General features: G+C 46.7%; 1 protein-coding gene across 2 annotated transcripts in view; it reads left to right on the forward strand.

Annotated features, from left to right (window-relative positions):
* Positions 1-14,211, forward strand: part of ERO1A (endoplasmic reticulum oxidoreductase 1 alpha) — a 54,188-nt gene extending 39,977 nt beyond the window's left edge. For both annotated transcript variants that reach the window (XM_040333679.1, XM_040333680.1), the window contains exons 11-16: positions 2,135-2,227; positions 3,763-4,009; positions 7,326-7,395; positions 9,572-9,658; positions 11,537-11,670; positions 13,702-14,211. In XM_040333679.1, the coding sequence (XP_040189613.1) occupies positions 2,135-2,227; positions 3,763-4,009; positions 7,326-7,395; positions 9,572-9,658; positions 11,537-11,670; positions 13,702-13,759 (689 nt within the window). In that variant the 3' untranslated portion in view covers positions 13,760-14,211. The remainder of the gene's footprint in view (positions 1-2,134; positions 2,228-3,762; positions 4,010-7,325; positions 7,396-9,571; positions 9,659-11,536; positions 11,671-13,701) is intronic.
* The last annotated feature ends 577 nt before the right edge of the window (positions 14,212-14,788 follow it).

Consider the following 14,788-nt stretch of genomic DNA (forward strand, 5'->3'; position numbering starts at 1 on the left):
CCGCATCCCCCCGCTACGCCGCATCCCCGATGCCGCCACCGCTTAGTTAATACGGGCGGGGAACATTACAGCTTTCATTTGAATAGCTGTAGTGTTTCCCCGCCGCGCCGCCTATAGACACTCCCCCTTGCTCGGGTGAACTGTCCAATCCCGAGCAAGGGGAAGTGTCTGTACGCAGCGCGGCGCGAAACACTACAGCTATTCAAATTTAAAGCTTTAATGTTCCCCGCCCGTATTAACCAAGCGGCGGCGCGGCAGCATGTAGGTAGGGGGGACATGGCTGCATATATGGGGGGGGGACATGGCTGGATATGGGGGGGGGGGGGGACATGGCTGGATATGGGGGGGGGGGGACATGGCTGGATATGGGGGGGGGGACATGGCTGCATTTGGGGACACATTTAAAAAAAAGTATCGGTACTTGTACTCAGTCCTAAAAAAGTGGTATAGGGACAACCCTAGTTACAAGCATAGTGTGTAGCATGTTTCTCTCCTGACAAAACCGTAAAGTCATTCACCTACGCGTTTCGCACTGCGATCAGTGCTTAGTCATCACCCTTTGCTGTTATTTGTAGTGCATTTTTCATCCAATTTTTTTAAAATAAAGACAACCAAAGGTTTTTTTTTTGGAGGTGCGGCTGTCCATCCTTTCAGTTTCTATATTTTGCCTCGTGCATTGTCGGCACTCCTGGCCTCCCTGAGCAGCTACTGATTGTCCAGCAGACCCACCTGGAGCGGTAATTTCTCTTACCCAACAATGACTGTTTTTATTGTTGGAATTTCCGTTCGCGTGTACGCGGCACAATGCGTGCACATGAGGACGATTTTTAAGAAAAGAAAGCGAAGCTCCAGCCCCCTCTGTCCAGGGATCCCGCGATGTCGGCACCCCGGCCGATTTTTGTTTTGCCTAATCGGCACTTGGGTGCTGCTGCCATCATTCCTTCTAAGAGAAACCGGCAGTAAAGACTTGAGCCTTCACAGCCGGTTCCCTGCTGCACATGTGTGAAGCGAGCTGCGCTTTGTGAATGGTGCGGAGGAAGAAGGATGTGCCCTCCCCCCCCTAAAGGTGCCAAATGTGGTTGAACGCGGTGTTCAGTGTTCCGCCTATCACGGAGGCCCTCTTGACCAAGAGGGCCTCCGTGATAGGCGAACACTGAACGCAGTGTCTCCTGGGAAGCTGAGTATTCCGCCTATCACGGAACAGCAGAAGGAGGAGGCGCGGCTTTTGAAAAAATGGACGGCCGCGGTCTGACAGATTCTGCATGTCTTAGGATAAGGTAAGGGATCGTCAAGACATGCAGTGGCACAGTGAGGCATGTAATGGGGCACAGTGAGGCTGGCATGTAATGGTGGCACAGTGAGGCTGGCATGTAATGGCACAGTGAGGCGAGACTAGTAGGAAGGGGGTCATCTTATACGGCGAGTATATCCCAAAACCAACATTTTAGCTGGAAAATTAGGGGGTCGTCTTATACGCCGGAAAATACAGTAAGATTTAAATAAAAAAAGTTTCAGTCACGTGCTGAGGATGTAACTGTCACATTGGTTGGTTGTGCTCTCAACCAAACTGTCGAACCATCCAATGGCTGGTGTCATAACTGATCAGATGTGCAGTTGCAAATCAAACTGAGGCCAAGATGGCTGCTTCCTTGGCCGAAAAAAGATAGGGGGGGGGTTACTTCCACATAAGAGCCATTTTCCCTTGGCATGGCATAGCTGTTGGTGAAGGTGGTTGGGCACACTCTGCACGCTTCTTGCTGATTTTGCAGTGATATTAGAGCGGGGGGGGGGGGGGGGGGTCAGAGAAAACTAATAATCTTAAGTGTCTGGAATGGGGGGGGGGGAGATCTATTACTTGCACATCAGCAGCTCTCCAATCATCCAAAATAACATTGTAATGGGGTGTATTGGAGATGAATGTCAGGATGTGAGGTCACAGTGAGTGTCACTGCCTTGTATACTTTAGCCTGGCCAGACTATAGGACAGGAAAGCCCCTGTGGCCCAAAGGGACCTGTGGGGGACGGCCGATTGGTTGTAATGAGGAAAACGCTTAACCATTCCTCCTTTTTATATATTGGTTTGTGCTGTTTTTTATTTATTTTATTTTTAAAGCTGAATTTGTACTTTTTGTAGGTCTGTGTGTTGAGAAAAGAGCTTTCTATAGACTGATATCTGGGTTACATGCAAGCATCAACATTCACCTCAGTGCAAGATATCTATTGCAAGGTATGGAAGATATACTTTTCTTGCTCACTTACCGTAGTAATATTAAAGCCTTCTTTTTTTTTTTTTTGTTTTTTTGTTTAAAAAAAAAAAAAAAGGTTTACTTTGCCTCCTCTGTGCAGTGGATTTGTACAGAGCAGCCCAGATCCTCCTTGTCGTGTCTCATCTGTGATCTTGGGCCCTCCCTGTTGAGTGCCGCCACGGCAAGCAGCTTGCTATGGGGGCACCCGAGCTGGACCACTGCTGGGTGTCCATTTTTAGACACAGAGCCATGTCCTGGCCTGGCCCTGCCACCTTACTCTCTGTATTGGCTGAATGACTTTGACAGCAGCGGGGAGCCAATGGTGCTGCGCAGCTGTCCCGGCCAATGAGGAGGAGAGTCCAGGCCAGCTGAGTGTCTCGTGCAACATCGTTGGGTCTAGAGGGGGCTCAGGTAGGTATTGGGGAGGCTGGGGGAGGATCTAATGCAGCGTGATCCATTTAAATGAACCGTGACCCCATGCAAATGATGGGCCGAATGAACGGCACATGCGTCGTCCCGTGGACGCATCCCAGTACGCATGCGTCAGAATCGCGTCGTAAAAACTCCATAAGATACGTCAAATCACTGCCTACGATGTGACGTAACCTACGCCCAGCCCTATTCACGTACTACTACATAAACAACGTAAAATACGATGGCTGTTCCCTGGTCCATACCTTAACATGACTTACCCCTGCTTTATGAAGCTTAAATTTACGCCGGAAGTACGACTTGTGTAAACAGCGTATATTAATGCGCCGGGCGCAAGTACGTTCGTGAATCGGCGTATCGCACTCATTTGCATATGGGATATGAATTTCCCATATGCCTCCAGCGTAAATATGCGCCCACGATACGCCAGCATAGGAAAGTTACGTCGGTCGGATGAAGCCTATTTTCAGGCGTATCTAGTTCTGTGGGCATGGCGCACAGATATGACGGCGCACATTTACACTTACGCGGCGTATCTGTAGATACGTCGGCGTAAGCGCTACGTGAATCCAGCCCTCTGTGTCTATTGACGCCGAGTGTATGAGATGGGAGCGCGCCCGCAAGCTAACCCCCTTGGGAGAGATCTTCCAGAGGGGGCTTAGCTATTGCGGGCAGCCGCCAAGACCGCCGCCAAGGGACCCCGGAAGACGAGGATCTGGGCCACTCTGTGCAAAACGCACTCCACAGTGGAGGTAAGTATGGTATAAAATGCATCAAGTCCTAGTTTTTTATTTATTTTTGTTTAAAAAATATTAATGTAATACTTGCCTGCTCTGTGAATTGGTGTTGCACAGAGCAGCCCCGATCCTCCCTCGTCCCTCCTCCTGAGAGGAGAGTTTGTTTTTAACTTTTTGTTGTGCCTCCAATAGGTGAAGAGTAGACACAGGCAGAAAACCAACGTGACCAAAGATCTTGATCGTTCCCCCAGTTTTATCGTTGGATGAGCTTCAAACATTTTAAGTGTATCTGTAGATTTGATTTCACTGACGGTTGTACATTTTTTTATTTTTTTCTTCCTCTGTAGACACCTGGATGAATAAAATCTGGGGACGTAATGTGACAGAGTTTCAGAAACGCTTTGACGCCACAGAAACCCAGAACGAAGGTCCACGGCGACTAAAGAACCTGTACTTTTTATACCTCATTGAGCTGAGAGCCATCTCCAAGGTCCTCCCCTTCTTTGAGCGACAATCTTTCCTACTATATACCGGAAACGACACCAAAGACCTGGAGACAAAACAGCTTCTGATCGAACTTCTGCATGATGCCAAGTAAGACTCGTGCGCTTCATGGACATTCTTTTTTTACAGTAGGGCCACAGAGCTCAGAACCTAATTTAAAGCCCTACAGCAGGCATGTCCAAAGTCCGGCCCGGGGGCCAATTGTGGCCCCCGTTCCAGTTTAATGTGGCCCCCCTGGTAATTTGGATATATACTATATTTATCGGCGCTGCCTCGGAGGGGACAGGGATGGGGGGGAACGAGTGCTGTCAAATTACATTCAGGCTGCATTCATGGCAATGGTGAGGCTGCATTCATGGCAATGGTGAGGCTGCAGATGGGCACTGATTAGACTGCATTGATGGGCAATGACCCTTATTTTGCTTCACAGTTTTTTTATTTACATTTATTTATTTTTTTCCCTGAAGCTTCCCTCCTAAAGTGAAGGTGTGTGTTTATATGCCGTTAAATACGGTATATCGAAATAACACGCCCACGCTCATCTCTTCACCACACACAGCCACAAAGGCAAGAGAATTTGTGTTGGGCAGTGTATTAGAGCTCGAACTAACACACTTAGACCAAATTGTAATGGTTCAAAGAATGTCGGGCAAAATGGTCGGCCCTTACGCATGTTCACTTCATCAAATCTGGCCCTCTTTGAAAAAAGTTTGGACACCCCCTGCCCTACAGCAAGGGGGCAAGTCTAGAGGTAATCTATAAACCTGACCTTACTCCTCGCTCCGGCAGGCTCTATCCACACTATACAACTGGTCCATGGAAGCCTCCTTTTCGTCCCTCAAGCCGGCGTTTGCACTCTGATGTCTTCAAGTTAAATGCAGGACCAGCAGTGCTGCATTGTACCTGTCCTGAAGGCAGTCAGAACCCCGGCGCATCAGAGAAGAGAGATGGAGCCTACAAAAGCGAGGAATAAAGTGTGCCTCTACCCCTAGACTTGATGATATTAAAGGTGTTTGTACTTGCCTGCTCTGTGTAATGGTTTTGCACAGAGCAGCCCAGATCCTCCTCTACTTGGGTCCCCTGCCGGTGCTCCTGGCCCCCACCTGCCAAGTGCCCCCAGAGCAAGCAGCTTGCAATGGGGCACCCGAGGCTCGCTGTGGCTCTTATCCATTCACACACAGAGCTGTGGCTCTGCCTCTCCCTCTCCCTCCCCTGCCTGTGATTGACAAAAGCAGGAGCCAATGGCTCCAGCTGCTGTCTTATCCAACGAGAAGGAAGAGACCCCAGAGATCTGAGGCTCCCTTGCACATCGCTGGATCATGATGGGGCTCAGGTAAGTTTTTTTTTTGGGGGGGGGGAGCTGCTGCACAGAGAAGGTTTGCAGGAATGCATAAAGGTTAAAAAAAAAAAAAAGAAAATCGGCCTTTACAAACACTTTAATGAGCATTTAAACTTTTGCAGCGGGGCCACTCTGCCATTTTCACAATGACTGGAGTTCAGCGTTAAGGCTCAACTCTAGGTAAAAAAAAATATTATTTCTCTTCATCGTCCATGGACGGACACAGCTCCTTAAATCTTGACAAGTGGGTTATGTTCCCTGTTTACAGGAGAAGTCCTCTCCTATAAACAGGGAACATAACCCACTTGTCAAGATTTAAGGAGCTGTGTCCGTCCATGGACGATCAGAGAAAAGGATTTTACGGTGAGTACAAAAAATCCTATTTTTCACCAAAAAAGCAGCTCTGCCTTGAAAGCATGCCTCCTCTGTAAGACCCCTTCCACATGGGGGGCCGCATTCGTGCTAAAGCGCCGCTCGTTTAAGCGTTGCTTTTTTTGCGCCGCGTTTTGTATGCCAACGGCCTATTTTAACCCCAAAAAAGGGCTTAAAAACTCCAGTTTTGCGGCGCTTTCAAAGCTCTTTTCAGGTGATTAGTAAGGGCCGCCCGGTCATTCATTTGGGCCGGGATGTATACAGTGCTCCCAACCCGCCCCCGAAGATGCGGCTTGCAGGACTTTTTAATTTTTTTTTTTTTTTCTGTTTTGCAAGCGCATTGCCCTATTGGGAAAAGAAACACTGGAATAAATGGGAGGCGGTTTTCAGGTGCTTAGCAGAGGCTATTTATAAAACTGCCCCAGTGTTAAAGGGCTCCCTCTTGATCCAGTAATGTGCACGAGAGCCTCAGCTGTCCTAGGGCTCCCCCCAACCCCCCCCCCCCCTATTTGCTGAGACAGCCAGTGAGGGGGCTGGATGCAGTAGCGATCATGCACTAGTAACCCCATAGCAAGCAGCTTGCTATTGGGGGGGGGCACTGGTCAAGGGGGTGGAGCCAGGAGCGCCAGTGGGGCACCCAAAAGGAGGACCCGGCTTCTCTGTGCAAAACCACTGCACAGAGCTGGCAAGTATGACATGTTTGTTCGCTTTAATATCACTTTTAAGGCCATGTTTACGCAAGTGTACTTGGGCGATAGCTGTGTGAAGGGCTTTTTTTGGGGGAATCGCAAGTGTTCTATGCTTCTGCATGCAGGCAGTCCTGTTCATGATTGGGAGGCAACGGTTGCACAGACACAGCCGGTGGTTCCAATTTGCCATCCATGCGGGCGTGTGTGGCCCTGAATGCAGACGGTGTGCATTTTGGGAACCCGCATCTGCATGGATTTCTTATGTCTGGGCAACTGCTGCATCCCAAATGACTTGAATGGAACTGCCATCATGCAGATGCATGGAACACCTGTGCATCCCATGCGGGCAAAGACGGCCCTTGCACAGGGTGTACGCATTCATGTGGCCTTGGCATGAATGTAGAACGTTGGCATCATGGGCGTCCGCTGAACTTTTTTCAGGGAGGGGGGGCATCATTTTAAGGTCATCCATGCTCGTTCCCTTTGACAATTTCATGAAGGGGAGGGGCTTAGTCATTATCACATAAAGCGCAGGCATGCAAATGTTTGAGAAACCTGATGCAACTTTGAATAACAATATCATAAAAAATTGACCCCCCCCCCCCAAGGAAATGACAACCCCCTCCCCCTCTCTGTCAGCTGGAGCTAGAAGAGAGAGCGGCTCTAATTGGTTTTGCTGTGCCGCCGTCTTGCTACCTGCCTGCTGTTTTTCTCACCGAGGATCATGGCACTGATTTCTAGGGAAGGGCAAGCGCCCTCCCTTGCCCTATGGAGCGGACACCCATGGTTGGCATGTTAATTTCCAAAACTAGAACACCAGGATAAGGATCCTTCTTTGTAGACTGACAGTCATTTTTCAGCCTCTGAGTCGAATAAGATTTAAGAAATGACAGTCGCATAGCTAAAATAAATATCCTTATGTAAACTGAGCCTAAAGGCATCATCTACATTCCATTCTCTGAGTCATTACTGGTCAAGTTATTCTTCTTTCTCTGTCATGTTCTAGAGATTTTCCCCTGCACTTCGATGAAAACTCACTTTTTGCCGGTGATAAGAAGCAAGCTGACCGCTTAAAGGTAACGTACGCAATACGACTAATATTAGCCTGTGCGAGGATTGAGGCTTTCTCTGGTTTTGTGGAATATTCAGGAGCAGCCGAAACCAGATATAGGCCCAGATTCACAAAGCACTTACGCCGACGTATCTCGAGATACGCCGCGTAAGTCTATCTATGCGTTGTCGTATCTATGCGCCGTGCCCACAATCTGAGATACGCCTAAAAATAGGCTTCCTACGAACGACGTAACTTTCCTACGCCGTCGGATCGTGGGCGTATATTTACGCTGGGCGCATTTTCCGCTCCCATTGATTTTCTATGCACATATGCAAATGAGGGAGATATGCCGATTCACGAACGTAGTTGCGCCCGGCGCATAATATACACGCTTTGCGCAAGTCGTACGTCCAGCGTAAAGTTATTCCCCATATAGGAGGCGCAAGTCATGCAAAGGTATGGACCAGGGAACACAGCCGTCGTATTTTACATTGTTTATGTTGTACGTGAATATGGCTAGGCGTAGGTTACGTTCACGTTGTAGGCAGTGATTCGACGTATCTTAGGCAGTTGTTTCGACGTGATATATATATATATATATATATATTTTAAAAAGTTTTACTCAGTTTAGGCCGATACGTATTCTTCTACATATTTTTGGTAAAAAAAATCACAATAAGCGTTTATCGATTTGGTTTGCGCAAAATTTATAGTGTTTACAAAATAGGGGATAGTTTTATTGCATTTTTATTTAATTTTTACTACTAATGGCGGCGATCAGCGATTTGTTTTTTTTTTGTGACTGCGACATTATGGCGGACACATCGGACAATTTTGACAAATTTTTGGGACCATTGTCATTTTCACAGCTAAAAATGCTATAAAAATGCATTGTTTACTGTGAAAATGACAATTGCAGTTTGGGAGTTAACCACAAGGGGGCGCTGAAGGGGTTAAGTGTGACCTCATGTCTGTTTCTAACTGTAGGGGGGTGTGGCTGTAGGTGTGTGACGTCATTGATTGTGTTTCCCTATAACAGGGAACACACTATCAATGACGCCGCCACAGTGAAGAATGGGGAAGCTGTGTTTACACTCACCTCTCCCCGTTCTTCAGCTCCGGGGACCGATCGCGGGACACCGGCGGCGATCGGGTGCCGCGGTGCGCCCGCAACCCACGGCTGAGCACTTAAAGAGGACGTACAGGTACATGCTTGTGCCCAGCTGTGCCATTCTGCCGACGTATATATGCAGGAGGCGGTCCTTAATGGTTAAAGGAGTTGGAAAAGCAGAAGTTTTTTTTTTTTTTTATGCATTCTATCTAGCGATCGGGGGAGAAGGACCTTGGACAAGGAGGTGACCAAGAACCCAATGGTCACTGACAGAGCTCCATCGTTTCTCTGTGGAGAAAGGAGAAGCTTCCAGAAGAACAACCATCTCTGCAGCACTCCACCAATCAGGCCTGTATGGGGGAGCGGCCAGACGAAAGTCACTCCTCGGTAAAAGGCACATGACCGCCCGCCTGGAGTTTGCCAAAAGACACTTGAAGGACTCTCAGATCATGAGAAACAAAACTCTCTGGTCTGATGAAAAAACGATTGAAGTCTTTGGCCTGAATGGCAAGCGTCATGTCTGGAGGGAACCGGGCACCGCTCATCACCTGGCCAATACATCAATACAGTGAAGCATGGTGGTGGCAGCATCATGCTGTGGGGGTGTTTTTCAGTGGTAGGAACTGGGAGACTAGTCGGGATCGAGGGACAGATGAATACAGCAATGTACAGAGACATCCTTGATGATAACCTGCTCCAGAGCCCTCTGGACCTCAGACTCGGGCGAAGGCTCATCTTCCAACAGGCCAATGACCTTAAGCACGCACTTCTTTGTTATGGGACAACTCTGTGTATGTCCTTGGAGTGACCCAGCCAGAGCCTAGACTTGAACCGGATGGAGAGATCTGGAAATGGCTGTGCACCGACACTCCCCATCCAACCTGATGGAGCTGGAGAGGTCCTGCACAGAATGGGAGAAACTGCCCAAAAATAGGAGTGCCGAGCTTGTAGCATCATACTCAGAAATAATTGAGGTTGTAATTGGTGCCGAACATGCTTCACCAAATTATTGAGCAAAGGTTATGTGTGATACTTATGTACATGGGACTTTTTATAAACCGATAAATTGTTTTTTCTTTTTATATAGGAAGAATTCCGGCAGCACTTCCGGAATATCTCTAGAATAATGGACTGTGTTGGTTGCGTTAAATGTCGCCTTTGGGGAAAAGTGCAGGTAAGGAGCCCGGGGGGGGGGGGGACCTGCTAAAGGCCGCTCAAAACTTTCTCGCTGCCACAAAAGCGCCCCTCAGGCCACCCCAGTGTGAAAGCCTGATTGCTTTTACACTGGGTAGCGGTGCGCTTGCAGGATGGGGGAAAAGTCCTGCAAGCAGCATCTTTGAGGCGGTGCGGGAGTGGTGTGTGTGTGTGTGTGTGTGTGTATGTGTGTGTGTGTGTGTGTATATACACCGCTCCTAAAACACCCTGCCCGTTGAAAGGTATGGGCCGTGCTGCCGCCTGCAAAGTGATTAGGCAGCACCGAAACCCGGGCGCTATTAGCCCTAGCTAGCAGGTGTGAAAACAGCTGTGCCGCTAACTCCTGCACCACCCAGTGTGAAAAGGAGCAAAATTAAGAGATTTTCCCAGAAACAAAAATGTTGTAAAAATTTGCTGGAGGACTCAACCCTTCCCCTCTCTAAGGTCCCTTTCACACTGGGGCGGGAGGTGCGGTGGCAGTAAAGCGCCGCCATTTTTAGCGGTAAAGCTTGGCCGAGCTAGCGGCCGAGACAGGGTTAAAACCGGCCGCAATGCACCTCAGCAGAAGCGCATTGCCGGCGGTATAACCGCGGTAGCTCATTGATTTTAATGGGCAGGAGCGCTATACACACTGCTCCAAAAATGCGGCTAGCAGGCCTTTTTTTTTTTTTTTTTTCATCCTGTCAGCGCACAGCTCCAGTGTGAAAGCCCTCAGCCACGTTTCAGGTTGGTTTGCAGGTGCTGCTTTTTTTTTTTTTTTGGCGCAGTAGCGCCTGCAAACCGCCCTAGTGCGAAAGGGAATTGAATTTGATTACTAATAACCCCTTGGTGGTAATCGACCCCATGAATAGCCAATGTGCCGTGTCCTAGTAGAGAATGAATAGAATAATGGACAAAAAATAGACTTTGTAGGCACGTATAAAAAGTGTAACGAATTTTAATATTTCACAATTGTGATATGTTGTTGAACAATTGTATCTAAATAGAATACAAAAAGATAAAAAGTAGCCACCACTCACTGTCACTCATCCCTGCCCCATGCTTCAGGGGGCCCATGTCTCACCCCTGTACACCCGGATAGGAGGGGCAGCGGGCGGCATAGAGAGGAACCAATACCCTCCATTTTCCTCCTGCAGCCGTGACTGCAGGAGGAAAATTAAGGGTATTGGTTCCTCTCTATGCCGCCCCTCCTATCCGGGTGTACAGGGGTGAGACATGGGCCCCCTGAAGCATGGGGCTGGGAATAGTGACAGTAATGGGGGAATGGGATCGGGGATGGGAAAATGGATGGGATCGTTTCCTCTGTATGCTGCCCCCGGCCCTCTTCCTATCCAGGTGTACAGGGGTGACACATGGGCCCTCTGAAGCATGGGGCTGGGTCGCTCCAGGGGGCAGGGGGCCCTTCATGGTTTCTTGCACTGGGGCCCTGAAGGTTCTAGTTACGCCTCTGAGCTGCGTTGATGGGCACAGTGAGGCTGCGTTGATGGGCACAGTGAGGCTGCATTTGATGGGTACTGATATGCTTTATGTTAATATTGTTAAAGTTGTTGTTTATTTTTGGAACTTAATTCTGCTGAAAACATTTAACAGTGTAATTTCATGAGATAATTTTACAAGGATGTGTTTTAGGGGTGGGTCAGGGGAGAGGTTGGGTGGGGCAACTGGTTGCGAGTAACTCTTAAGGTCTGGCTAGTGGCTCAGGACTTGATATATATATATATATATATTATATATTATATATATATATATATATATATATCTTGTGTGTGTGTGTGTGTGTGTGTGTGTGTGTGTCTAGATGTATAATTTGTATTGTCTATTGCTGTATGGCCTGTAGTGATCATTGTATCTCATGCAGACTCAGGGATTAGGAACGGCACTGAAAATTCTATTTTCTGAAAAACAAATTGAGAGCATGCCAGAAATTGGGCCATACTACGGCTTCCATTTAAAGCGCCAGGAAATCGTGGCCCTTCTCAATGCATTTGGAAGGTCAGTACATATAAATGGTTTGCTTTGTCTTGTTGGGCTTTTCCTCCTTTATGATGTATAGGATATGGAGGATAGGGAGACCCCATGGAAGGGACATTACTTCCATTTTCAGTCTGAATCTGAGCATTTCCGTGGAGAACCTGAAATCAATTATCCATGACGGTTTTGTTGTTTTAGGTGGATGTAAAGAGAACCTGTCGTGATGTCATTATGCGCACAGCTTTCTACTTTCATAAAAGCAGTTTGTATAACAAGCTTTTACAAAGTATTTGCAGAGCTGTCCGCAAGCTTTGAAGCCTTTTTAAACACTCTTTAGCTCCACTTTAACCACTTCAGCACCGGGCCTATTCTGGCACTTCTCATGTAAAAATCCTATTTATTTTTTTTTTTTGCCCGAAAATTACTCAGAACCCCCAAAAAAATAGAGAGGAAATATTATTTATATATATATATATATATATATATATATATATATATATATATATATATATATATATATACCAGATTCACAAAGAGATACGACGGTGTATCTACAGATACACCGTCGTATCTCTGACTTACACTGGTCCTATCTATGCGCCTGATTCATAGAATCACTTACGCATAGATAGGGCTTAGATCCGACAGTGTTACAATGTGTTACACTGTCGGATCTTATTTTCGATTTAAAAATGGCGCCGGGGGCGTTCCTGCTGATTTACCTTGAATAATATGTAAATCAGCGAGATACGCAAATTCACGAACGTACGCGGACCCGACGCAGTCTTCTTACGACGTTTCCGTAGCGGCTTTCCCGTCGTATACTTACCCCTGCTTTTATCAGGCGCAGCCAATGTTAAGTATAGCCGGCGTTCCCGCGTCGAATTTTAATTTTCTAACGTCGTTTGCGTACGCCGATTCACAAACACGCGCGTCGCAAGTCACGCTCACGTCGAAACCACTGACGTCCTAGTGACGTCAGTGGGAGCAATGCACGCCGGGAAATTCCCCGGACGGCGCATGCGCATTTAAATCGACGCGGGAACGCGCCTGATTTAAATAGTACACTCCCCCTAGCCACGGAATTTGAATTCCGCCGGGGGATTTAGGATCCGCCGTCGCAAGTTTGGAGGTAAGTGGTTTGTGAATTAGCCACTTGCCTCTCAAACTTGCGGGAGCGGATCTTAATTCACGTAGATCGAGCGGATCTATTGATCCGCTGAGCTACGTGAATCTGGCCCAATAATCTCTCAGACACACTAGGGACTAAAATAGCGGTCATTGCAACTTTTTATCTCGCATGGTATGTGCGCAATAATTTTTCAAATGCCTTTTTTTTGGGCGAAAAACGTTTCATGAATTAAAAAATAACAAAACTTAGCGTTAGCCCAATTTTTTTTATATGTTGTGTATAATGTGAAAGACAATGTTACGCCAAGTAAATAGATACCTAACTTGTCACGCTTTAAAATTGCGCACACTCATGGAATGGCGCCAAACTTCAGTACTTACAAATGTAAGCGTCGCCTATGGAGATTTTTAAGAGCAGTTGCTCCAGCGCTTAGTAAATGAGCAGAAACTCCGATTTTTTTTTATTTATTTTTTTATTTTTTTCCATCATCCAATCGTGTGCAAGCAACAATGCAGGGTTTTTGTTTTTGTCCTACCCCCCCCCCCCCCTTTTCTTTCTTTCTTTCTTTTCTTTCTCTTCTTTCTTTTCTTTCTCTTCTTTCTTTTCTTTCTCTTTCTCTTCTTTCTTTTCTTTCTCTTCTTTCTCTTCTTTTTTTTTTTTTTTCTACCATCTTTCATTTTTCTTTCTTCCTTCTTTCCTTTTTCTTTATTCCTTCTTTCCTTTTTCTTTTTCTTCCTTGCGTTTGGATGCTCTTTGCAAAGTGAAGCTTTACCTCCATTTACTAAGCTCTGGAGCAACTGCACTTTCGAAAAGCGCAAAATCTATTCGCCTTTAGCAAATGAACCTCAATGTTGTGGTCGATTTTTACCTTTTTGATGCAAGTTCCCAAACGTCAACCGTTTTCCACTTCCTTCCTGCAGGATTTCTACGAGTGTCAAAGAGCTGGAAAACTTTAAAAGACTTTTGGACAGCGTGTGACGGCGGAGGGACAAGGACTCGGCAGCAGGGAAATTTTGCACTATGGTGGCCCATACTTGTTTGACAAGAACATCTTTTTGGTCAAAGTCTGAGAATCTCCATTCTCACTGTGAAAACTGGTCCTTGGAGGACTTTCCTGTGTATATTGTAAAATAAATACGCTTAAGATTTTTTTTTTTCTATTTACCGTGACTTGTAACTGCACTTCTATCGGACACCCTGATGAAGCTCTGATCACCTTTTTGCAAGGGGATAGTTTTTTTTTTTTTCTCTATTCCTAAATCACGAGAATCTGTTTCATCTGCCTTGACCACGTCTGTCCAGTGACCGCTTTGTGTATCTGCCTCACCTCACATGTGCTGCCTGCTATGACCAAACCAATGCGTTTCTCTGTTGGTAGCAGGTATGTTGGTGCAGCAGAGCGGGGCATGGAAGGGAAGACTGTTGTTGTTAAAAAAAAAAAAAGAGAGAGAGAAAAAGAAATTGTATTTTTGAGGGTCAAAACCTTCGTCTGAGCTATTTTTGTTAAATAAAGATTTGAATCCTGGAAAGGTCATAAGATCATGACCTAATAGTAGTCATCTCTCAAAAAGAAGCCCTTTTTTATTTGCGGGGGGGGGGGGTTGTGAACGTGGTACTTCAATCCAAAACGCGTGTTTATATAATTTTTTTTTTTTCTTAGATGGGTTGGAAAGAATATGAACTGAGGTGTTTTTTTTTTTTTTTTTTATTAATTTAATAAAGAGAATGCATATTGTTCTTTGTATGTTTTTTGCTTAGGAGGGATACAGATGGAGGAAAAAAAGTGATGGGGTGGAAAGACTATGGGCCAGATTCGCATATAACTGCGGCGGCGTAACGTATCGTAGATACGTTACACCGCCGCAAGTTTTCATCGCAAGTGCCTGATTCACCAAGCACTTGCGATGAAATCCGGCGCAAGGCGGGCCAATTCAAATGGGCGTGTGCCATTTAAATTAGGCGCGCTCCCGCGCCGGACCTACTGCGCATGCTTCGTTTCGTAATTCC

This window comes from Rana temporaria, chromosome 13 (genome assembly GCF_905171775.1).
Source record: "Rana temporaria chromosome 13, aRanTem1.1, whole genome shotgun sequence".
Taxonomy (NCBI): domain Eukaryota; kingdom Metazoa; phylum Chordata; class Amphibia; order Anura; family Ranidae; genus Rana; species Rana temporaria.